Below are 23,349 nucleotides of genomic sequence, written 5' to 3' on the forward strand. Positions count from 1 at the left end.
AATTTAGAAAACCACACTGTTGGATCTACACAACAAAACCACTTAACTATAGTGATCTTTCTCTCTTGTATGCATTTTATGGATCCCATACGACATACTCCTTCCTATAGGTTATAACTTCAATTAACATCATCAAAAAAGCAAGACTTTGAACATCGTTTGAAGAGATAACAAATCATTCAACTGAAACAATGAATGACCATCTTTCCTTTGCCAAAACAAATTTCATTTTTTGCATACTCCTTAAGCTTTAAATACATTATTTTGATATGTAGGTATGCCATGGACACGAATGAAGTTTAATTATCAAGAAAAGATAGAAAATTGCACGAAAATGTTCGAAAAAGATACGAGATTTTTTAAAAAAACTGTTAAAGATAAAAAATCAATATCAATTTTATTCCAATTGTTCATGGATTTAACATATAAATACCCTACCAATACAAGTCACTAGGCGCATATATGAAAAATTATCAACACCCACTGAAATTGACAACCATACGAAAGCGACAACTAGGAAATCAGCGATGTGAATATTCTATCGCGCGCAAGCCATTCCGGTTTCTAATCAATATAAACCTACCATACGAAATTCTTTGATTGAGCAGACAAAGAAAGGCACATCGGGTCTCTGACTGTCCACATAGACGCAATCTGCAGGGGGAAAACGAGAAAAATGTTATGTTTTTGAAAGGTTATTAAACTAATAAAGGGAAAATATACGACCTGTCACGGGAGAAATGTGTTTATTTTTCTTGTACTACACCTTATGTTTGAATAAGAGCCACCTATTGTTACAAGTTAAAAGGTTGCCAAATAAATATCGTTAAATTTCCTCTACAAATCTTGAGAAAAAACTCACCTAAAATCACATCCATAAAATCCGTGGAATTCTTAAATGTTTAGAGAACGTATTAATAGATTTAAGGTTGAATGAAAGGCTATTGTTTTGAATGTAAATTTGATAATCGCAACCAAAACTTTAGAATTATTCAAAGGTCCCCGCTAACAAATAACATAGCCTTGAGCAAGAAAAAAAAAAAATCTATAAAGAAATAATAATCACTATAAAGTTGTTTCCCCAATAAACACTACTATTACACCCCCAAAATATTCTCAGACATTTGGAAGATAAGTCTAGTTTATCAAACAGGTCTAGTAAATTAATATAAACACAATATGAACAGTTTGAAAAGCCATTTTTTCCTCCGATTCTTTTACTGATAATAAAAAGAACAATATCTTACCTCCAGGTTCATAGCATACATCATCTTCTGAAGTAAAACTCAACGTAGTTTCAGCGTTTTCTAAATTAATTTTCGGTTCAGAATTTTCCACTTTGGGTTTGGATGAGCGTCGTGATTTGAGAGGTTCTCCTCGCTTATCTTCGTCTCTTTGAATATTCGAGTTCATATTCATATCAACAGTGCGTTTTATTCCTAATATTCCATTGGAAGAAGTTGGTTTCATCCTCTTTTGGGGATAATAATATTGTCTAGTTTTTCCTCGATCCACCGTAATCCAGAGGCTCTATTATCCGTCACGCCGTCTTTGCCTTTGTTCACAACACCACACGATTCTCAAACTTGGTTTGAGGACCACGATTTATATCAGATTTGCTCAGAACCCTATGAAAATAGAATAAAATAACTGTTAAAGGTTAAATTCATAACTTGTAGAACATAATCGCGTCCAGCAGTTTCAACACCTTTCAGCGAATGTAATTTTTAATTTATTCACGTAATTAGTCACCACAAAAGACAAACTTGTAGTCAGGAAATCGTAAGTTTAGAGAAGTACAATTCTTACTTTTGAAAAAACTGCCTCAAAATCTGTCCCATATACCACGATTTCCAGTAAAAACTATCTGTGATGAATAGAACACAAAAGCACATTTAAAAGTGTTTTAAAGTTGGAGAGTATTAAGCTTATTTGAGGGTTTTGCCTGATCGAATATTCAATGTTTTTCAAAAGACGAGAACAGTAAAAACCACACCAGCATATTGTTGTTCATCCAAACCGTTTGATTCCAATCATCAATAAATACTTCAAAATCAGATTCGTATAGTTGAATTTAATGCTTGATAAACTTTAGTTTAGCTTTGCTTGACCTCTGTCTCAGTTCTAGATATCTTGGGATTTTTGAAGGAGTTTTCCAAAAGGACAAATAAAGGCTATCAGTCTTATTGTTTTAAAACATTTAAGCTTACTAGTATTTGATCTGCGAAGTGAGGCATGTCTTTGAGTGGTGAAAAAAAGTTTCAAATGTAGACCGAGGTTAAAAGAAATCTTAGATTTCGACAGTAATTATTAGCGGTTTTTGAACGAATACTTAAATGGTAAAGATTTGAGTTAAAATCGCTTCTCGACACTAAAGGGTATTCAATGCACGAATTGAATAAAGAAAGAAATTACTAGAGCTTACCGTTAAACGGTAGAGTGAATATACCTATCTAAATTCGCTGCATAAAGTCCACTTTACTGTGTAGCTAATAGCAAATACTCTCTAAATAACATGTACGGTAAATTACATATGACTGTTGTAAATAATGTTATTAGCATAAGAAATGTCTCGACAAGCTATTCGGTACTCAAACCGTTTACTTCACTCAATTCAAAAACAAACTCCACAAAATTCCTACCCAAAACCAAACAAATTTACCTTCAGACCTTGACGCTGGTTAAAATGTACACGTTGGTGGTACAGAGGTATTTTTATGGAGTAATTTTATGGTCATCTGGGGTCGATTTAGGCAAATGTCACTAACATGTATCTTGACACTGAAATCTGCACGCTCAAAGTCACTCAACCGAACCTGGTCTTTGAAGAATCGTGTAACGCTACAAAACCTAAAACTTCTTACCTCTGACTTGCTTTAGGTTCGTGTTTGTTCTAGATCGTCTAAAACCACAGGTTTTGACTATTTAAGAGAAATAGAAGAGAGCCATGGTGCGAGACTCCATAGAATAGCAGATGTAGGCATTGTATGAGTGATTGGTATTGAACAAGGGATAAGTAACACGAGACAGGGACATGCAATCTGATTGGCTTACTATAACCAAATGTGTGAACTCTTATATGACACCTGCAATACTATTTTGATTAGAAACTTAAGTACGAGTAGGGCTTTTGATATTAACTGTAGGCTCCATTTCGTTACGAAAACGACAAGAAACCCACTCTACATCCTTACAGGAGCGAGGCGAGTGAATATCGTTGTTTGCAATGCCTCGTTGCGGGCGTTAGTTTTACAAGGGCATATATGTGTTTCCCACCTTCATTGTTGAATTATTACTATCTCATAATAACCCCGTTGACAAATGGACATAGTTCATTCTGTAAACACTATAGGGCTGTGTCAATCAGAGCTTAACACCCAAAATCGACGCCTGTGTTGAAAAATTGACCGTCAACCCAACCGAATTATGTCATATTCTCCTTTGTTCATTCTTGAGTGAACAGAAATAACTGAGTTTATATTGGGTAAATTAGATTATGGTAAATGTAAGCTCTCGATCTTAGAAGACGGTTTGCGCGCATTCAACCTGAAAACTCGCGTGGCCTTTGTATTCAGAATTGTATTGTTTTTAGCAATTGCTCAAACGAGTTTGATATCCTACAACAATAGATACAGCCTGACCATGGTGGTAATTTTTTTCGTTCTCATTTTTTTAACCTTAAATTTTACGTGCAGGTACCACTAAGTTTGTTTACCTTTGAGGCTAAATTGTTGAAAAATATGAAGTATAAGTTGGTTTAAAAAAAGATCACATTGCACGTTAATCAAAAACAAAACATAATTAATACTTTGAATAAAAATATTAATATACCATCAAACGAAACTTTTTTCATGTTTATATTACTAAGGTCAAAAAATTAAAAACTACATATAACAATTTAAGCATATTTTTTTCTCACAATTATCTCGTATTTTTTTCTTTCCTGAAACCGGAAATAAGATGGGGCTTTCATATATCGAAAAAGCTAAAAATAAATAATCGGACCTACTTCGATTAGGATTTCGATTGCTTTGAAGCAGAAAAATTAATCCAGGGTTAGGCATATTTCTCTTTACCACCTCGCTAAAATATTTAGCACAACCACGACTCTATGACCGCACAGTTCGCCAGTAATCCATATTTGTTCAGCGTGAAATAAACACTACATTTAAAAAGATGTTATTCAAATTTGTATTATCAATATGGAACAACAAAAGAGTTGTTTTTGGTTGGCTTTCGAAATTTGTTTGAAGAAAGCCATATTTTATTGCGTTGAGATTGACAGATCAACACTTATTACATTTTGATAGTAATCTGTCTGCCAACTAGAATCGCATATAACACAAACGTAATATAAATCAGACTTCGACTTTCCATCGTTAATAAGGGCATACGATAAGGAATAGTTTGATTACAGAAATTTAGAAACTAGCCAGCCAAACCTGAATGTTCTTGTTCGCAACACGACCAGTTCAAGTACACTTTTTTGCGGTTTAACAGACAATCCGTAAGAACTCGAGGCGTAAAATTCTTTGCGGTTAAATGACATAGATTTAGATGTATCTCGGTTTTCCTCAAAGAAATTCCATCTGGTCTTAGTTTATATTCTAAAAATTATATCAACAAAGTCATAATGCACAAGCAGGCATGCATGTTTCACGCACTTTATAAGTACTCCATACAAAAGCAATTGACCTAGGTCCGTGTACCTTCCGGCCATTTGATTTTTAAAAATAAGAAAATTGAATTTCGTTCACCAATTTTTTTGATTTTGTTGTTTTGAGAGTAAGAAATTACCAAAAATAGCATTTTTTTAATTTTTGATAATAAGAAATTAGCTTTTTTTGATTGAAATCTAAAAACTGAAATCAATTTTCAATTTTCAAAAAAACAAAAATTGAATCGTACAAAATTTACTCTAACGGGGGAGGGGTAAGACAAGTCGTGACTCTGTCCCAGGACCTTATCTGACAATGCATAATGTGCATTCTGATTAAAAATGGCCGCACTGTTGTCAAACAGAGGTGTCATTCGTATGTTTTACTATTTGGCATTAATCTTGGAAAGTTTTTCGTGGATTTTAAACACAGCTGGAACCGAAATAGTTGGCACAATGTAATTCAACGCTGGAACCTGAATATTCTGCCAAACGTTATAATCGTCTCGATGGTTCGGTGAAAGGAAAGGCTTGGTTTTTAACAGATTTTTGTATTATATGTCATTGGCCGGCGAGATACAGCATTGGAGATGCTTCAAGCAAGAATCAAAGCATTTTTTAAAGAGTATAATCGTTGGATTTGGCTTTTTTTGTGTGGGTTTATTTGGAGTATTAGCCAATTTTCAAATCACATAGTACATCAACATTATAATACCCTTAGCCATGAAGCAGGATTTCGTTTTCATGAATCCCTTTGAGTCTTGGTAGATTGATTAGGATGTACTGCATAAAGTTGTAGTACTACTGTAGTAAATGCTAATGAATTTTTTAAAGCATTTTGATATATACCTGTTGCGTTCTTGCCTTGTAAGCTTATATTTCCACACAGTTAATCCAAAATTATTAGCAATAAAAAGGAAATTGTTGTTGTTATAATTTGTCTTGTCTTGTCTTGCGTAAGCTTACTCCAAATAAACCCACACAAAAAAAAGCCAAATCCAACGATTATACTCTTTAAAAAATGCTTTGATTCTTGCTTGAAGCATCTCCAATGCTGCATCTCGCCGGCCAATGACATATAATACAAAAATCTGTTAAAAACCAAGCCTTTCCTTTCACCGAACCATCGAGACGATTATAACGTTTGGCAGAATATTCAGGTTCCAGCGTTGAATTACATTGTGCCAACTATTTCGGTTCCAGCTGTGTTTAAAATCCACGAAAAACTTTCCAAGATTAATGCCAAATAGTAAAACATACGAATGACACCTCTGTTTGACAACAGTGCGGCCATTTTTAATCAGAATGCACATTATGCATTGTCAGATAAGGTCCTGGGACAGAGTCACGACTTGTCTTACCCCTCCCCCGTTAGAGTAAATTTTGTACGATTCAATTTTTGTTTTTTTGAAAATTGAAAATTGATTTCAGTTTTTAGATTTCAATCAAAAAAAGCTAATTTCTTATTATCAAAAATTAAAAAAATGCTATTTTTGGTAATTTCTTACTCTCAAAACAATAAAATCAAAAAAATTGGTGAACGAAATTCAATTTTCTTATTTTTAAAAATCAAATGGCCGGAAGGTACACGGACCGACCTAAACTATGCAATGTATAATAATAGTTCCCTTTCGAAAATCAAGACATGTTATCATTGCCAAATCTAAAGCAAACTAAACAAATTCATGGCTTAGGAAAAAACGTGTTACACATTAATACATGTTAGAGATAAATTATTTCAAAATGGATTAGAATTCGCTAAGCAGGACATCAAGTTAATTATCGTTAATTACAAGGACATATCGTGAAGACTGCTACTGCGTTACCATTAAATCTAAATACCCTCAAATCGTTATGAAAACTTTGGTAATTTTTCGTTATTTCATAGTTTAAAGGATAATCTTCGTAGAATCTTATGGTTTATCTATTATGAATACGATGTGTAATAAAGAACTTGAATTATATTGCTCGTTCTTTGATGAATACACTTGAAAGCGAGGAAGGTTACTACTGAAATTTGAATTCAAAAACCAAGGCTTTGACCTGTCTTATACTTATAAAAGCAAAGTTAGGAATTGAACGAAGAAAGATAGTGTTTTTTGATATAGTTTGAGTAAAAATGGTGCTATTCATGTGCTACTTTCGCTTGCTGTATAGCATGGTGAGCTTACAATGGATATCATTCAAATCCAGCCGCATTTTAGACAAATAACAGTTTCAATCTTCTCGCACGCTCTGTACAAGCGTTACATAAACTTTAAATCGTGTTAAAAGTTATGATATTTACCTGGATTGAGGAAAACTCGTGAACTGTGAGAAAAAAGAGGGTTTTGTCTTTATCTAAGGCGATCAGAAACACGACTCAATACCACATATCCAATTCAAAGAGATAAATAAGCCCCCAGGGGACGTCAGCTACGATAATCGAGGACCGGAAGTGACATAAACTAACAAATAAAAAACGAAAGGCCATCGAACTCGTCGCTGCTCTAGACGAATTATCGAACTTTTCTCATAACACTTCGAGCGAAAATATTCTATCGATATTATCTAAGTTTTTGTGTCTAAAATGGAAGTAGTTTTGGGAAAAAGCGACGACATTTCTTTTTTGTGTTTACTGATTGAAAATAACCGACATAAAACAAAAGAAGTTGACAAAAAAAATGACACAGCATTCGAGAGTTAATTGAAGCAGAAAGGTTTTTCAAGTTGATTCCCCTTGGAATAAGGATTAAGACACTGAGGTTTCTATTCACGAAGTAATACACGAGAAAGATTTTTCTAGTTTTTAAGGAGATCAGTCAAGGACTGGAGTTTTAACGTTTATAAAATCATTTTTTAGCGAATGTTAGAATTATCTAATATTGTTTGAAAACAGCTGGTAATATTTATAAGAGTAAACAGAACTTGAAGCATTCATCTCTACGAAAATGAACGATTTTTATGGTTCAAGTCTACAGCAAATCAAGTGTACGTCAATCGCTAAATCATTATCAACTAGCGGGCTATTGATATTTAGACGATTTAGATATGGATGTGGCCGTCATTTGAATTTATATTGTTACGGTAAAGTTCGATCAGCGATCAGTAGGGATCGGAAAGAATGCACGAAAGAAAACTAATAGCATTTGAAAGACCAAATTTATAATGTGTGTTTTTTATACATTTTGAAGAAACTGACACTTTAATTTGTCATATTTACGTACGTCCGACATAGCGCTTTTTCGCCAATCATTATCAATATTTTGGCATTTGTAATTCAATAATATATTCAAAATATATTTGACGTCTTAAGATATCAATATTAATCTCAAAAAACACCGGGTCGTATTGTTTTACGTGTATTTTAACATGAAACTTAAGAAATGCAGTTTGCGGAACAGTTTTATCGCTTTATCCTTGCGGGGTCAACGATTTTTATAGATATGTAGTCCTGCATTTAAAAAGTCTAAAAATAATAAGATTAACGGCCAAAGATAAAAAGTCCAAATATTTTCGATGCCCATAGACAAATCATTGTGGATCGGCGCTTCAAGATACATTTTAAAAATATTTCTTCAAAAGGAGCTTCCGGAGTGAGAAAAGTAGCAGTGAAAAAGAGAACGAGAAATTTTGTTTCCAATCACTGAACGCAGGGAAAAGTTTTCCAAAAAGTCAGTAATGATTAATAGATTTAAAGATAAATGAATTAATAAAAATAAAGTAAAAAAACAATACCAGACACATTTTATCGACAGGAGAAACTACTTAGGATCAGTAAAGGATATTTAGCATTATATAGTATGCAAATATGGATTAAAGGGCCACTTGGACGAAAATCGCTCCAAAATTAAAACTCTTTCATTCGAGCTGGAACTTTGCTGAAATAATCTAGAACACATTAAGAACCTCTCACTGAAATATCTTTCTAATATTCGAAAGGGAAGGGCCAAAATTTTACGATTTATTTTCGTCCGCCATTAATTTCTTTGAATCACAGAATTCGACTCAAGAAGACTGGCACGAGTACTTATGACGTCATTTACTCAACCCAAACCAAAACATTGGTGGGTAATGTATGTGCCATGTTCGTAAAACTCGGTTTATTTGGTTTATTCAGAAAATATTTAATGTTTCATTCGGTTTCCTAACTACTATATGACCAAACAATGTCTAGGCGCTGAAATTTTTCAGTTTCAATAATACTGACGATCATAATTCGAAAATTTCAATACATCTCGGCAAGCCAAGAATCACAACAAAGTAGGACGCATGGACGAGATTCTAGCGGTTCCATCGCGCGAAGTGACTGAGATATTCGGGATTCGAATCATTTTAAGGATAACAATTTTTCAAGGTATATTTACATACAAGGGCAAAGAACAACCCCACAATTTGGGTCCGCGAGACATCCGACACAATGAAAGAAAAACCTACGAGCTGAGTGACAGACGCCGCTGTCGCGCGAGTAATAAATAAGAAACCTTTGACATGTTCTATTACAAAGATGATATTAGATAATCGTATGTTTGTACCTATTCAATGCATAATAAACATTTTGAAGCAAATAATGACCGTTCTGTAGTAAATCAGCTAGGAGAATTACGAGATCACATTCTAAATTATTCGGCACATAGATCTAAGTATATTGTCACAAATCTTTATATCACAACGCAGAATTCAAAAGGCAATCGGTTGTTTTCATAACATCAATCACTATTAGATTACATTGAAACTTCAAATTTAAGATCTTTATATCATGGACAGTAGGTAGCAAATACAAATAATGAAATGAACGTAAGGAATTTTTATGAAAACCTCTTCCTAAGCATTGCTTCTTCTTCTAGTTCGGCTTCATCTTCATACATTATAATTTATGGTTCTAACTCTTCAGGATTGACAAAGCGAGCGTCCAAAGGAGTTTCCATCATATTTGAAGAGGTATCAAAGGTTTAAAAAAAGTCTGTTTAGAGATTCTTTTCACGATAACGCGTTTAAAACATCAAATAAACTTCAGGTAATTTAACAAGAAATGTATAGTCAAAACGACGCTAACATGACAGTGTTGAGTAAATGACGTCACAGCGTAAAACTGCTGTACAGAATGACTCGTTGGCCGTGACACAAAGAAATTAATGGCGGACGAAAATAAATCGTAAAATTTTGGCCCTTCCCTTTCGAATATTAGAAAGATATTTCAGTGAGAGGTTCTTAATGTGTTCAAGATTATTTCAGCAAAGTTCCAGCTCGAATGAAAGAGTTTTAATTTTGGAACAATTTTCGTCCAAGTGGCCCTTTAAGTTCTAAGATCATTTCTTCTCGCGCGCAAGACGCAAACACTAGCGCTTGATTATATCATGAATGTCTCATGTGAATATCAAAGTATACAGAAGCAATGACTAGTGAGTGACTAGCCCCTGAGGTAATAATACTACGTATGGAATTTCAATGATGAAGTTCGCAGTCGACACGGAATCGCTACACTCTGCATGTAGAGTTAGACGAAGTTTTTCTTCACTACCCTATCAATAATACCTCAGAATGAAAGTACTAAATGAAAGAATGAACAAAAATAGGCGCGCGAACAGGTAAATACGGATAGATGGTCACAAATGAAAGAAGTCAAGTGTGCTATTTTAATATTAAAATCACATTACTGATGTAATGATTATCACGTATGTGAAGAATATCTCAAGAATCTTACATATTGAAGTGAAAATATATTTATCTGACCGACAAGATAACTGATTTCGATATTAGATAACGTATAATTTTACTCTAAGAAAAGATAAGTTTTCGCTAAATTTTGGTTCTATTGTGCTTTAATAAAACGCAGGAATTCATTTATCCGTTTATGAGATTTTCCAAGTGTTGACATATTTTTGAAGTGTTGAATTTCTGGTTGTCTCATTGCGTGACTGTGAAATCGACGCGTTGCGTTACTTGGTGGCATTCTTTGAGGGCGAATGGAATATGACCAGATAAGGGGGCTTCCGATAAACGATTATAAATGGGCAGACCCAAACAGTATCATGATAAAAGATTGCTTGCTTTTTCTTCTTGTTGGAGGTGAATGGGTGGGATGTGAGGGGTGGTGGTAGTATGTAACACGAGTGAATGATAACGCGGGAAATAATCCAACGACGCAGGCAAGGAATCGACGGAGCGAATGGTGCGAGGGGGAAAATGAAAGAAAGCTGGTATTTAATATCCATGCTCACCTTTCTCTGTCCTCACCCCTTCTGATTCGCTCTTTTCTTAGTCTCTTTTATCTCGCAGCTACACAGACACAAACTGAACGAAAACTGATCGGAATTTCATGGCATGATCTGAGCAAACGTGCATGTAGACCTACACTAAGCCTTTCAAAACAATATCTTTGCGGCTCAATCACTCAACTGGTGCCAAAGTTCAAGTATACAGACTAATAGTCTGACTAAAGGTTTGACGTGACGATAGAATGATGTTGACCAGACTTGATAGAATAACACAACCAACCACAGGTAGACCAATTTCTGTTTTTTGCAGTCAAAATACAAATGTATCGAACTTCCCAAGAAATCTGGACTTTCAAAGTGCCTCGAACATAGCCTTGCCAAAATTAAATTGTGTATGGCCATACTGCCAAAGATCAAGCTGGCGTTACCCATGGTGACGTGTGGCGTGACACTCGGTTCTGATGGAACTACAACGGTACAATTCCATGTCACGCTCTATACCCTTAAAGTACGTAAGCCCACTTAAGTTTCTTAGATTATCTTTTTTGATTCTTGTGTGCACGGATATTCAGACACACCCACCCACCCACCCACCCCACCCCTCATTTAGTGTTCCATATGTTTCAAATGCAACAAGGTATCAATATGACCTGACAAAAATCTTCTCGCTACGTGGGTCAGCCCAAACGTGTGTCTGTCTGGTATGGAGTAAGCTTCCTCCCTATACCATAGAGAACATGTACTGTGTGTGACCCTAACCCGTGGGTAGCCATATATATGCCACAATCTGTATATAACATCCTGCTGTATTTAGTATACATGCAGACTGACAGTCTGGTATGTGCTTAAGAAAAACCTTTGGTAGGATATGCTGTTATGCAGCCTTTTCGTCAGTGGCGGCGACGCATTCATCTCGACGCATTCCCTGTCGTATCCTATAGGGGCCGGCATGTATAATTACACATCGCGGTATCCATCGGCGCACCGTATACTCACCCGGTGCTAGTCACAATCGGTGTTTGGATTATATATAACCCTTATGATATCAACATCTTTATCACTGGTTACGGCACGCTGAGACCATACTCTTCTATCAACAATTATAATACACAAACAATAGGCCATGACATCACAGATATTCAAGTCTTAAAACCCCCTCGATTGAAAACAGTGTAATAGTGATTTTGAAGTAATCTGTTCGCATACGGCAATGATCGCGTTTACCAACCTTTGAACTTTCAACATTAACAGAAAATTCTTTACAAAACTGCGCTTAGTGAAAAAACTTTGCTAACATTATTGAATTCCTGATAAATCATCACACGCTGATTATACTTTAAAACAACATTCCTTTTGGTGCGATAAACTATCTTATAAATACCTCAATCGGCATATCAACCCGTCCATAAAATAAATAACACACAGGAATGTAAAATGTTGGATTTTGATTAGGAACTTAGTGTGTTTACACTGGATTGTGAGAACATCGTCACATCTTGCTGGACTTTTCTGTGAACATCTCGTTTAGATAGTATGCATATAATAGTCTGTAAGCCATGACAGAAGATAGTCAAGGTACTTCACTTAGAGCTACTTAGCAATCCATTCCAACCTTGAATTCCTATCACCCTTCCTACCCCAATTCGGCGTACACTTGCTCTACCCACTCACCTCGGAAATAAGAATCTCTTCTGGTTATGAAATCGAGCGGACTGATCAACGAAAGCACCTCTAGTGAAGATCAAACGCAGAGAGCTGTGGCTGTTGTCTCGTATTAAACGGCGGGGTACTTGAATGATAGCTTGATAAAGAGAATCTATTTTGTAAAGGTCAGATGACAATCGTTTGCAGTACTTCTCCGCCCCCACGACCCATAGTTATGATGCTAGAAGAGAACAAATACAACAAGACAACTCGCTTGACGTAATCAAATCTCTACAAAGGAAAAACAACAATGCATAAATAATCTATGGTTGATATTGAAGAGGTGATTATAAGACTATTAATACTAAGTAAACTAAGGGATCTTTGTCACGTTTAGGTCACGTCATATAATATGTGACAGCTCCAATTACCAATGCTGGCGTAACATTTTGGTCATCTGGTGCTGTCAACGTTTCGAAACTAATACTGACCTGTTTAAGGGGGAGTACTTTCAAGGATCGATAGGCTGTCAATAGACTGATTTCACAAAGTGACTCTCAGCGTTTCCCCTCACCAGGGACTCCTCTTTCGCTTCTCTCCCGAGTACGCTCATCACATAGGCCTCGGAGGTGTGTGTGTGGGGGCTAAGATTGAGACTAGTATGGGAAAAAGTTGGGGGGGGGGGGGGGGGGGCTAAGATTGGAAAATATAAGAGACTTGTATAAGAAAAGGGAAAAGGTACCTCAACCCTCCACGGCTCCTGCATTGGTATAATGACTTAGCAGCAGCCAGCCAAGTATGGCTATTGTGTTCCTACCCCTACCCCCCTCAATATTAGCTTACAGATAACTCACTCGACTGAATTGAGAATATATATTTAGAGCTTTACAATCTACAAGGTAATTTCAATTTCTCTGTTCAAATATTATAGGAATCTGACATTCTCGTTCCAAGAGCCCGCGGTCCTCGTGGTCTCCGCAAAGTGAAACGAAGGGCTCTGTTCGATTCTGTTATCTGATTGGCTGATACAACAGATATTAAGTCCGAAACCAAAACCAGCCCAGTCTAACAGCGTCGAGCACTACAGCTATCAATAATACGATTATTCCTATCTTGATCCACATATGCATCGATCCGGACTTTGTGCACGATCCACTCGTGAGCATAACATCCTGTTTAATACCGCTGACTACACCCTTGGGTAAGGGCTCAGCAAGGCCAGGAGATCGTACGTCTGTTTTATTGAATAATGTACCAATAAGGAAGTGTTTCCCAGTGGTCGTGATTGTAACCTTGATAGTTTTACCCATTAAGTCTCCTTCGTCTTTACGAACAAGAACCTTTGAAAGTAATAAATGGAATAAATGAATACATGAGCAAGTGAATAAAAGGTTGGTAGATGGGATGGGATGGGATAGGATGAGATGATATGGGTACGGATGGAGAGAAAGGTTGGATATGTGGATGTATAGACAGCCCGCGGAGTAATGTATGGGTAAATGGAAGGGCGTTTGGAAGGATGGATGGATACACCGATTATTAAATGAATAAATGGATGAGTGGTTAGAAGAATGAATGAATACACAAAAGAAAGGATGGATAAATTGGTGGATAGGTGAATGGATGGATGGATGGAGTGTTGGATGAATGGATAAACAAAAGGATGGGTGGATAATGAAAGGATCGACAAATGAAAGTACGGACAGACCGAAAGACGAACATAAAGATTCATGGAAGACGAAAAATACCTTCAAGGATTAAGAGTAAAAGCAAAGGTAAAGCTAACCTGGTCATATGATTTATTGTGTCCAACATAATGGATTCCATCATGAGACTCTTCAGTTATTAAGACATCTTGAACCCATCCAACCTGTTAACACAATCAATCCATCATCAGTATCACTTCTACCTCATGCCAGATGGTACATAAGGCTTCAAACGAGTTCCACCTCAGCAAAAAGAAATAAAAAAACATTTTGAATTCACCATTTTCCATACTTCGGTTCAATGGTCAAACACAAAGCATTCAGTCGAGGTTGCAAGGTTCAAATTTGAATAATCCTTTGAAAATACCTTGGCATTGCTTGAGCGCTTTGTGTTTGATCAATGAACCAATGTGTGGAAAATGGTGAATGAAGAGACAAGTCTCTCTCTACAAGGTCTTGTAATCACTGTTGGGCTTAAAATAACGGCCAGTTAATTGCCGATCATGATAACCTGCCAAATTAATTTTAGCTGGGTCATACCTCATTTCTGGCATAATATTCTGGTCAAAATGCCCGGCAAGAAAAACATTTGACTGGACAAGATCCAATTCTGGCAAGATATTGTGCAATGCCCAGCTGTTATTTTAAGCCCTGCACATAATGAGTAAGTAAGGTAAATGATATTGGGGTACAGATACTTACTTTCCTGTCATAGGTGGTATATGAATGAAAAAGCTTTGACACCTCTCTTGTTCTTTTTTTAACCTAAATAGATAATACATTGATCAGAAACTGGAAGGAGAAAAATGGCAGCCAAAATGTTGATACATGGGCAGGGAAGTTACAGGGGCCATGTAGAGCTCACAGTACAGAGAAAGGGACAGCACAATGCAGAAGCATTGATAAGGGCGTAGGATCGGGAACATCTTAAAGACATTGACAGATATACGACGGAACTTTGAGTGAACATTTAAGGAAGCATGGGTGGCGTGGGGGTGAGAGTGCTCCCCTCTTATCAATGTGACCTGAGTTGGGATCCTGCCAGGTTCGGTGTTGTATGTGAGCAGAGTTTCTAGTCGGTTCTCTCCTGTGCTTCAAGGGTTTTTCTCCAGGTTCTCTGCTTTTCCTCCCTTCGCAAAATCAACTCATAAATTCCAATTCAGTCATGGAACGAGGGCACAGGTTTGTTAGCCGCTGGCTATTAAGTGCTATCCTCATAAAAATGACGGTTATTGAAAGGGCAGGGACAATATAGTGATAGTGCAAAGACTAGAGGATGAACAACAATGAAGAAGGAATTCTTACCTCTTCTGTCGGCAGGCGTTTCATTCTTGCAGCAGGTGTACCAGGTCTTGGATAAAACTGATTGATAAACAGACTCGGAAACCTGTACTTGTCAACCAGTTCCATTGACTTCTGGAAATCTTCAGGAGTTTCAGTTGGGAACCCACAAATAAGATCTGTTGCTATGGTGATATCTGGGACCCTGGAAAATGAAAAGATGCTTCAGGTCTAATAGTAGTTGTTTTACCCAGTTTTTAATCTCAGACCATGTGTTATTCTCTTGAGTATATTTTATGGTTTGACAGTAATGCTGGACTAGATGCATCAATACCATCATCACTACCATCAACAGCACCACAGACATCTTCATCATGCATTCCTCCTCCTTGCCATCATCATCATCATCAGTATCATCCTCATCATCATCATTATCATCATTCATCACCATCATCATTCACTCCTCCTTGCCATCACCACCATCATCATTATCCTAAGTCATTGTCACCAACATTATCAGCATTGCCATCATCATTATCATCCTCTATCATCATCATCATCATCACCACCAATCATCATCAATCATCACCGATATCATCATCATCATCATCCATTCCTCATCATCACCACCACCAATCCTGTAAAATAAAATACCATTAAATTCATGCATCAAAGTATTAGAGTGAGTACCTCTCCTTCAAGAATTCAACCACATGACAGAAGTCTCTTGCAAAATATTCTCTTTTCATGTGAGCCAGAACATTATCTGAACCACTTTGAACAGGGACGTGAAGGAACGAATACACCTTTGGATGGTTGAGTAGTTTGGCCATTTCCTTTTTACAAAATAAAGCATCATTCAGATTTCTCATTGGGAACACTCCTCATTAACAAATTATCTCTCCCTCCCCTCCCCCAAAATGCATGCATGTTACAAATACACTCCCAATGTAAAGTGGGCTTCTCTTACCCCAAAAATACATGCGTGCAAAAATATGACTAGGATTTTTCTTGAGTGGGTCATTCACCACTTACCTCAAAAAACAATCCCTCTATCTCTCTCCCTCTTCTTTTCTTTTCTCTCCGAAAACACATGCATTTTACAGATGAACTGCCGGTGGGAAGAGGTTCTCTCTACCCAAAAAGACATGAGCATTTGGCCGATCATGTACCAAATTTAGTCAGACATTGTCCATTGACCAGCCATTATTTCGAGCCCTGGAGCCAGGATTATACGCCAGTGGGTCACTTGTAATAATTTACCTCTGTCAAACGATCTTCACTATAAAGATAGCAGGAAAATATACAGTACCTCTAAATGTTCCAGTATATAAGGTGGGTTTGTCATCCCTATGCGAAGGTGGGCACCATCAGGTATCACTTCCACTAGTTTCCATAGCAACTCTGGTAGAGATGTACCTATATCTCGGCCATATGCCCCAGTGTCTTCAGAAGTCAACCATATTTCTACCACACCCTCTAAAACATTAGACAAACACTAGTCATTCATTCATTGATGTTAATATCTGGCAACTCTTACTACCATTTAATAACACAATATGCTATGAAATATGTCGTGAGAGGTTATAGAGTTTGAGGCCTCTCCAAGCGTCAGTGAAAAATCCAAGTTTACCTCAAAAATTATTACTTAAAATGAAATAGTTGTTTAAGGCTATCAAGACAATTTAGTTTTTGGATTAAATATCATGTCTGGAACAGAATGGCCAAAGATCCTATTCTGCTTCTATGCTATCCAAAATCCAGGAATATGTTTTCTCAATATGGAAAAAACAATTTTAAAAGAAATCTTGATTTTTAACAAAATTCTAGCATATTATCACTAGTTATGAATATAGAAATAAAATTCAACAAAGGAAAGCCACAAATTCGGTGTAAAAAACCCTTTTCGATCCGCACAATCCAGTTGACCATTCCATGCATGCCCGGTTCCGAATTTTCCAAAATTAAAAAACTCTCATAATTCAGAAACTAGAAGCATGATTCAAATTGTGATGATTGGGAATGTTTTTGCTATTCACTAAGATTAGGTATGGCCTTTCAAAAGTTAAAAATACCCTTTTTTTTTTTTTTTGAAATCTAAGATCCAGTCAACTGATATCCAGTGCATTCCATCAACACTTGCTTCTGGTTTTTTCCTTCTAAAAAAATCCGAATTTAAAAATAATGAATTGAAATGAAATAGTCGTTAAAACCTATCAAGAAAAATTAGATTTTTGATAGAACATAATGTCTAGAAAAGAATGGTTGAAGATCCTGTTCTGCTTCTATACTATCCAAGATCCAGTATTATGTTTTCCAAATATGATTTTTTTTTTTTTACAAATCTTGATTATTTATAAAATCATCCTTGATTCCCTATGTGTGTAAAATCTTACCATCAAATGCTTGTTTTGCTCTGTCTACAATCTCTTCAGGTGCATAACTTCCCAATTCTCCTCTGGCATGTTTGGTCTTGCAGTAGGTACACTGGTTTAAACATCTTTATCAACAACAACAAGAAGCAAAGATTACAATCACTATACTGCCTATGAAAAACGAGTGAAAACGCTGTAAAAAAAATTATTTGAAATGTACCAACGATATGAAAGCAAGGCTGATAGGCTCTTGGTAGTTTTCAAGTACAAGTCTTTTTAATTTCAAACAGCTGTAGCTTTTTATCATTTAATGCTACTTCTCTGAAATTTTGGAAGATCACTAATTTTGGCATACTCTTTCCAATGAAAGCAATGGTGTCTTCTATAACTGATAAACTACAGTATCTCAATGGCAACACCCTTTTCCATTGGGTGTATAATAAAGCCAGCAAACACATTCTCGTTTGTGAAAATTGTGGAGATTCCTAATTGGTATAGTATTAAGAATTAACTATTTCTTACCCAGTATTAACAGCAATGATTTCAACTAATGGGTTTTTTCGTATTTTAGGAAGATCTAAAGCAGCCCCACCAGCTTTTCTGCCTTCTTTTTTCTTCTGACTTAGTATTCTTACTGTGTGACCTGAAAAATGGAGGGAAGGAAAGGTTTTAAACCAGATAAGAAGATACTTTTATCTACATTCACTCTTTACCTTTCAAAGTCTCTTCTACAACTTCAACAACTCTGTCAATTTGTTGAACCTGAAGAAAATAGATTACAAAATATATCACCACCAGTGTACTGTACGGTATTGGCAAGAATATGCTAGGGAATCAACCTTGGATGATTCTAACTTAGATCAATCCAGAGAAAGGTTTGGTAAAATGTGACACTGTTTTTTACTTACCCCTACAATACTGACTCCTTTGATTGTATCTTGTCTTGGCTGTCCCTGAGGAACACACCCCGCCACTACTAGATATTTGTTCTTCTCTTTAGCTTTCTTGATAGCATTTTTAAAACCATCTTCGGCAGGGTTCTTGACAGTACAGCTGTTGAGCAGCCATAAGTCTGCTATGTCTTGGTCGTCTAAAACCACAAGTGTCATTTTACATGTAAAATAAGACAATATCTGACATGGGTAACCCTCCCCACCCCTTGGAAATTCAAATCCCCCTCCATGGGGGAGGTATGCATATACTATAGAACTGAGCACGTACCAGTAATTTTGTATCCATATGCAGCTAGTTGCCCAGACATGTACTCACTGTCGCTGTTATTATGGGTGCAACCCCAGGTACACACATATATACTCTGGGTACCCGGTATGATGCTATCTCCAACTGGTTTTTCCTCATTAGCAATTTGTCCATTACTGGTTTTCTTTCGATTTACTTTAGGAAAGACACCCTTACGAGGAGAAATACGATCATTGGGAGTGATATCTCCAGGTTTTACAAAGTCTTCAATATCATCCAAGTCATCACACACAGGCATGTCAACCACAAATAATTGTCAGGTATTAAGTTTCTTTGTGATCTAAACAAAAGAAACCACAATAAGGAGAGATGAACAATTGATGCAAGACATTTACGAGTCCTAAGAGTCTTAATGTTTAGACAACGATTTGAAACACGTACATTAGGCAACTATCAGGGATTGACAGTTCACTGCGATAATTCTGAAACTTGTGCTTTTCAGGTGCGCATTAAGTGATTTTAACGCCAAAGATTTAATTATTTAAAATGAGGGGTCCTGGGAACTAAGGGCTCATTGGTTTATTCTGATGGTTCAACAGTGCCATGTCGCTTGAGTAAGTTCACAAGATGTTACAATGTTAATTTGAGTGTATTATCCCTGTGACCTGAGAAGGGAATTCAAACTAGTTTGTTTGATGTAATTTGCACAGCAAAATTCTGTCACAGTAACAAAAATTTACAATAAAAATCATCATATTCCATAAAGAGAATTGTTCTAGCTGTGACCTAATCTTGCATCAAGCCCTTGCCACTTGTTCCCTACCTCAACCCATACCACCTAAACATGTCATCATTGTTATCATTTACGCCAGTCCCATGGATTTAAATTCAATACATATTTGAGAGGACGCTTTTCAAGTTTCTGGTCGTCCTTCACAACTAGCTTCCAGTGTTTTTGGTTTCCTTCAATCCAAAAAGAACAATTACTTATCGCGAAAAATTTGAAGGAAGGAAACCAGAAAACGAGAGAAAGAGCCGCCTCTGGTGTTGTCTATGTCAAAGAAATATAAAAAGCGCTCTTTATGGTAAATCATTTCTTTATACATACCTTTTTAGCTCAAGGTTAGCTGTTTCACGTGTCTCTAAATATCAAACGATAAAAACTATCCACAGACAAAATAGCCTTGAAAATAACTTAAAAGTTTCTGAGACAGTTAGGAATATGAAAAAGATAGCAGTTTTAGAGCATAAAGATTAAAAATATCGGCAAATAACTCAGTGATCTCAAGAGAACATTTTTTCTTTCTTCTCGTCCGCCATCTTGAATTTTATGACGCAATGTTATGTGGGTGAAACCCGCTGTTATTCAACCTCGCAGGCTCGTTTTATGCGTCACACAGTCACAAGTCACAGTTACGAGACAAATATGCTTTCATTTTCAGGCATATTGCGTCACGGTATTTGTAATTTTTTAATTTTAAAACGACCTAACTTAGTTTGAACCCTTCTACGATGAAATCAGGAACGGCTGTCTGAGGGAGGGAGGTTTGCTGGAGAAGATTGCGTGACGTACCCCGGATTTTCCCCCCTACACGGATGACGTCATTTCAAAAGCGAAAGTATTTGCATAATATTATAGCTAATTTTTGCGGAAATAAGTCATCTTGAAGCATACTGCCGAAGTTAGTAACTACCTTAGCACAAGAAAGCACAAGAAAAAAAAGATGAATTCAATCTTCGATATCACAGCTTTTTTCATTCTCTGTACTTTTGCTTCGGTATCCTTGTCATGTGATCCTGTTCCTTTGATTAAATCCAACGAGGGACACAAGCCTTGCATGTATTTAGACACCAGAGGGATCAAGACTATTGGCTACGGGTATAACATGCAGAACGCTGATGCTCCTGAAGTCTTCAAGAACCAAATCCATGCTGACTTTAATAAGTTTTTCAATGGGCCACTAACCCGGTCCACAGTCAAATGCAATAGGCGACTTGCACTAAGAAATCACGTGACTTCTTGGATGGCAAACGCGCGCTATGTAAACAAACATCAAGATGGCCGCCGTCGCACCGGAAGGCGACAAAAACAGGTTAGTACACCCACTTAGACGTAACTTTTTAGCTTTTTTCTACCAAATATTGGTACCCATGGAGTCTTCAAGCATATTTTACTTTTCGATTGGTCCGAAAGAAAAATTCTTACGCTAATTTTTTCACCAAATCCAAAGCCGCTTCCTGTTTGTTATCGCAACTTTTTTTCGTGGTCTTTGACCTGGGACTTGCTTTTAAAGGGTTTTCCCCTAGAAAACTTTAAAAACAATACACTCTAAACACAGGACTTTATCCTTTGCTTTACTTTTCGCGAATTAAAATCGTCTTATTCCGAATTTTCACAATTCGTGTAGACCAACAAACAACTATGTTTGTTGTGTTCCTAAATGCACAAGCGATGGTCGACGTGATGATGGTTTGTCATTTCACCGCTTCCCTTGTCGAGAGGAAATAAGAAAACAGTGGATTGTTAAAATACGAAGAGACATCGGAGAAAACTTTAAGGTAAGATTTTACGTTGGTTACTGTTCGTTACTAAATTTTTTACTAGATTTTATTGGTCAGTCTTATTTTACAGCGTCAAACTCGCTAAAAAATTTATTTGTATACAAAGCATATGTGAGCAGAAATAATTTACGAGTTTTTATGAATATTTATGCCTCGATTAGATAACATCGAACACCAGAGTATGTTCAAGACATTTTGACACTGATCAATATGAAGAAGAAAAGGATATATGTGGGCGCCGAAGATTAAAAAAGCATGCTATACCAACTCAGTTTGCATGGACCATCAACAAGCCTCCCAGACGCGTACTTGTGAGGAAGTTGCCAAATGCTGCTATGTAAGTAATAAACAATTCATGTTAATCATGCAAAGAGAAAGAGAAATCAAAACTTAACAAATGCTCTTGTTTTATCTTTTTCAGTACAATTTGCTTATTAGTTGTTTTATATATATGTTGCTTTAAAAATTAAAGAAAAATTTATAGACATATAACACTATATTGAATGAAAAACCCAAAATACTTTCCTTTTAATAGCATCATTATGCATTTGTTTGTAGAAACAGATATACAACTGGAACTGATGTTCTTGAAAATGAAATAACAAAACTAAAGAAGGAAATAGAAGACCTGAAGGCCAGATTATCTGCCATGAAGATCTACAAATTTGGATGTGAAAGATTCACAAATGATAGCAATTCCATCAAATTTTATACTGGATTTCCTTCATATCAGCATTTTATTTTATTTTATGAATTTGTGCAGCCCTCTGCAGAAACCATGACATACTACTATGGAAGTAATATATCAGTTGGGCGCCCAGGCAGCAAAAAAATGTTACTTATTGATGAACTATTCCTATTTTTGGTTAGAATAAGACTGGGGTTGAAACTATTTGACCTGTCACATAGGTTTAATGTCAGTGAGTCAACTGTAAGCCGTAAGATTATTACCTGGGCCAATTACTTGTACTTCTTCCTTGGGATGCAGCCTATTTGGCCTTCTTTTCACACTGTTAAACAAAATATGTCCCCCCTATTTAAAATGTTATACCCAACTACCCATTGCATTATTGATTGCACAGAAATAAAAGTGCAAGTCCCAACATCCCTGAAACTGCAATCCCAGATGTACAGCAACTACAAGAGCTCAACCACTCTTAAAGGCTTGATTGGAATCACACCAAATGGTGCAGTGTGCTTTGTCAGCTCTCTGTATACAGGCTCAATTTCAGACAAAGAAATAACTGCACAGTCCGGTATTTTAGATCTTTTAGAGCCCCATACTAGCATTATGGCTGATAAAGGCTTTGACATTGATGATCTTTTAGTGAACAAGACAGTAGATCTTAACATACCCCCTTACTTATTAGAAAATAGTCAACTTAAACCACAAGAAGTCATAGACACAAAGAAAATAGCCATGTTAAGAATTCATGTTGAAAGGGCTATCCGAAGGATAAAAGAATTTCACATTTTTGATGGCATTGTTCCCCTATCTTTACTAGGAAGTGTTAACCAGTTGTGGACTGTGTCATGTTTGTTGACTAACTTCCAAGGCCCCTTAATAAGAAGGGATTCTTCAAGGGCCTAGGGTCTAAATTTATAATAAATATTCATGCCAATTTACTCAGTTTTATGGTAATATATATATAATGAAAACAAGAGTCATATAATTGGCAAAATAATTTAATTAAAATTGGTGTTCTTGAATTAATTCAACTTTTTAT

General features: G+C 36.3%; 4 protein-coding genes across 11 annotated transcripts in view; 2 read left to right on the forward strand and 2 right to left on the reverse strand.

The window, feature by feature from the left end:
- The window catches only part of LOC116305248 (uncharacterized), a 24,453-nt gene extending 11,786 nt beyond the window's left edge, over nt 1–12,667 (reverse strand). The window contains exons 1-4 of one of the 8 annotated variants that reach the window (XM_031715112.2): nt 12,526–12,652; nt 1,810–1,867; nt 1,248–1,628; nt 584–654 (exon numbers count right to left, since the gene is read on the reverse strand). In XM_031715112.2, the coding sequence (XP_031570972.2) occupies nt 584–654; nt 1,248–1,470 (294 nt within the window). In that variant the 5' untranslated portion in view covers nt 1,471–1,628; nt 1,810–1,867; nt 12,526–12,652. Of the gene's footprint in view, nt 1–583; nt 655–1,247; nt 1,629–1,809; nt 1,868–2,662; nt 2,786–2,864; nt 3,005–6,944; nt 7,045–10,857; nt 10,878–12,525 lie in introns of those variants that run through there. The other 7 variants (XM_031715111.2, XM_031715108.2, XM_031715113.2 and 4 more) reach the window with 7 other exon arrangements.
- Nucleotides 12,668–13,357: 690 nt separating this feature from the next.
- On the reverse strand, nt 13,358–20,707 carry LOC116305241 (threonylcarbamoyladenosine tRNA methylthiotransferase). The gene is made up of 12 exons (XM_031715101.2): nt 20,169–20,707; nt 19,082–19,400; nt 18,769–18,950; nt 18,574–18,622; nt 18,383–18,503; nt 17,882–17,985; nt 16,798–16,964; nt 16,176–16,321; nt 15,510–15,690; nt 14,907–14,969; nt 14,285–14,368; nt 13,358–13,838 (listed from the first exon to the last, which is right to left on the reverse strand). The coding sequence occupies exons 2-12, from the start codon at nt 19,356–19,358 to the stop codon at nt 13,536–13,538; spliced, it is 1,677 nt and encodes a 558-aa protein (XP_031570961.2). The 5' UTR covers nt 19,359–19,400; nt 20,169–20,707; the 3' UTR covers nt 13,358–13,535.
- Nucleotides 20,708–20,714: 7 nt separating this feature from the next.
- LOC116305247 (uncharacterized) overlaps nt 20,715–23,349 on the forward strand; it is an 11,947-nt gene continuing 9,312 nt past the window's right edge. The window contains exon 1 of the mRNA XM_089029816.1: nt 20,715–21,046. Coding sequence (XP_088885942.1) covers nt 20,785–21,046 — 262 coding nt within the window. The 5' untranslated portion in view covers nt 20,715–20,784. The remainder of the gene's footprint in view (nt 21,047–23,349) is intronic.
- On the forward strand, nt 21,052–23,248 carry LOC148911508 (uncharacterized). The gene is made up of 4 exons (XM_089029806.1): nt 21,052–21,153; nt 21,469–21,619; nt 21,784–21,959; nt 22,181–23,248. Exons 1-4 carry the CDS (start codon nt 21,119–21,121, stop codon nt 23,211–23,213), a joined length of 1,395 nt encoding a protein of 464 aa, XP_088885932.1. The 5' UTR covers nt 21,052–21,118; the 3' UTR covers nt 23,214–23,248.

Source organism: Actinia tenebrosa, unplaced genomic scaffold, assembly GCF_029948245.1.
Source record: "Actinia tenebrosa isolate PJP-AT-01 unplaced genomic scaffold, QUT_ActTen_1.0 PGA_scaffold14__42_contigs__length_11649687, whole genome shotgun sequence".
Lineage (NCBI taxonomy): Eukaryota > Metazoa > Cnidaria > Anthozoa > Actiniaria > Actiniidae > Actinia > Actinia tenebrosa.

Excerpts from the sequence above, each read along its gene's own strand:
- LOC116305241 (XM_031715101.2), bottom strand. The coding sequence starts at position 19,358 with ATGCCTGTGTGTGATGACTTGGATGATATTGAAGACTTTGTAAAACCT. Across the intron at positions 18,951-19,081 it reads ATATGGATACAAAATTACTG|ACGACCAAGACATAGCAGAC; the intron begins GTACGTGCTCAG and ends TTGTGGTTTTAG. Across the intron at positions 15,691-16,175 it reads GTTGAATTCTTGAAGGAGAG|GGTCCCAGATATCACCATAG; the intron begins GTACTCACTCTA and ends TTCATTTTCCAG.
- LOC148911508 (XM_089029806.1), top strand. The coding sequence starts at position 21,119 with ATGGCCGCCGTCGCACCGGAAGGCGACAAAAACAG. Across the intron at positions 21,154-21,468 it reads CCGGAAGGCGACAAAAACAG|ACCAACAAACAACTATGTTT; the intron begins GTTAGTACACCC and ends CAATTCGTGTAG. Across the intron at positions 21,620-21,783 it reads ACATCGGAGAAAACTTTAAG|ATAACATCGAACACCAGAGT; the intron begins GTAAGATTTTAC and ends TGCCTCGATTAG.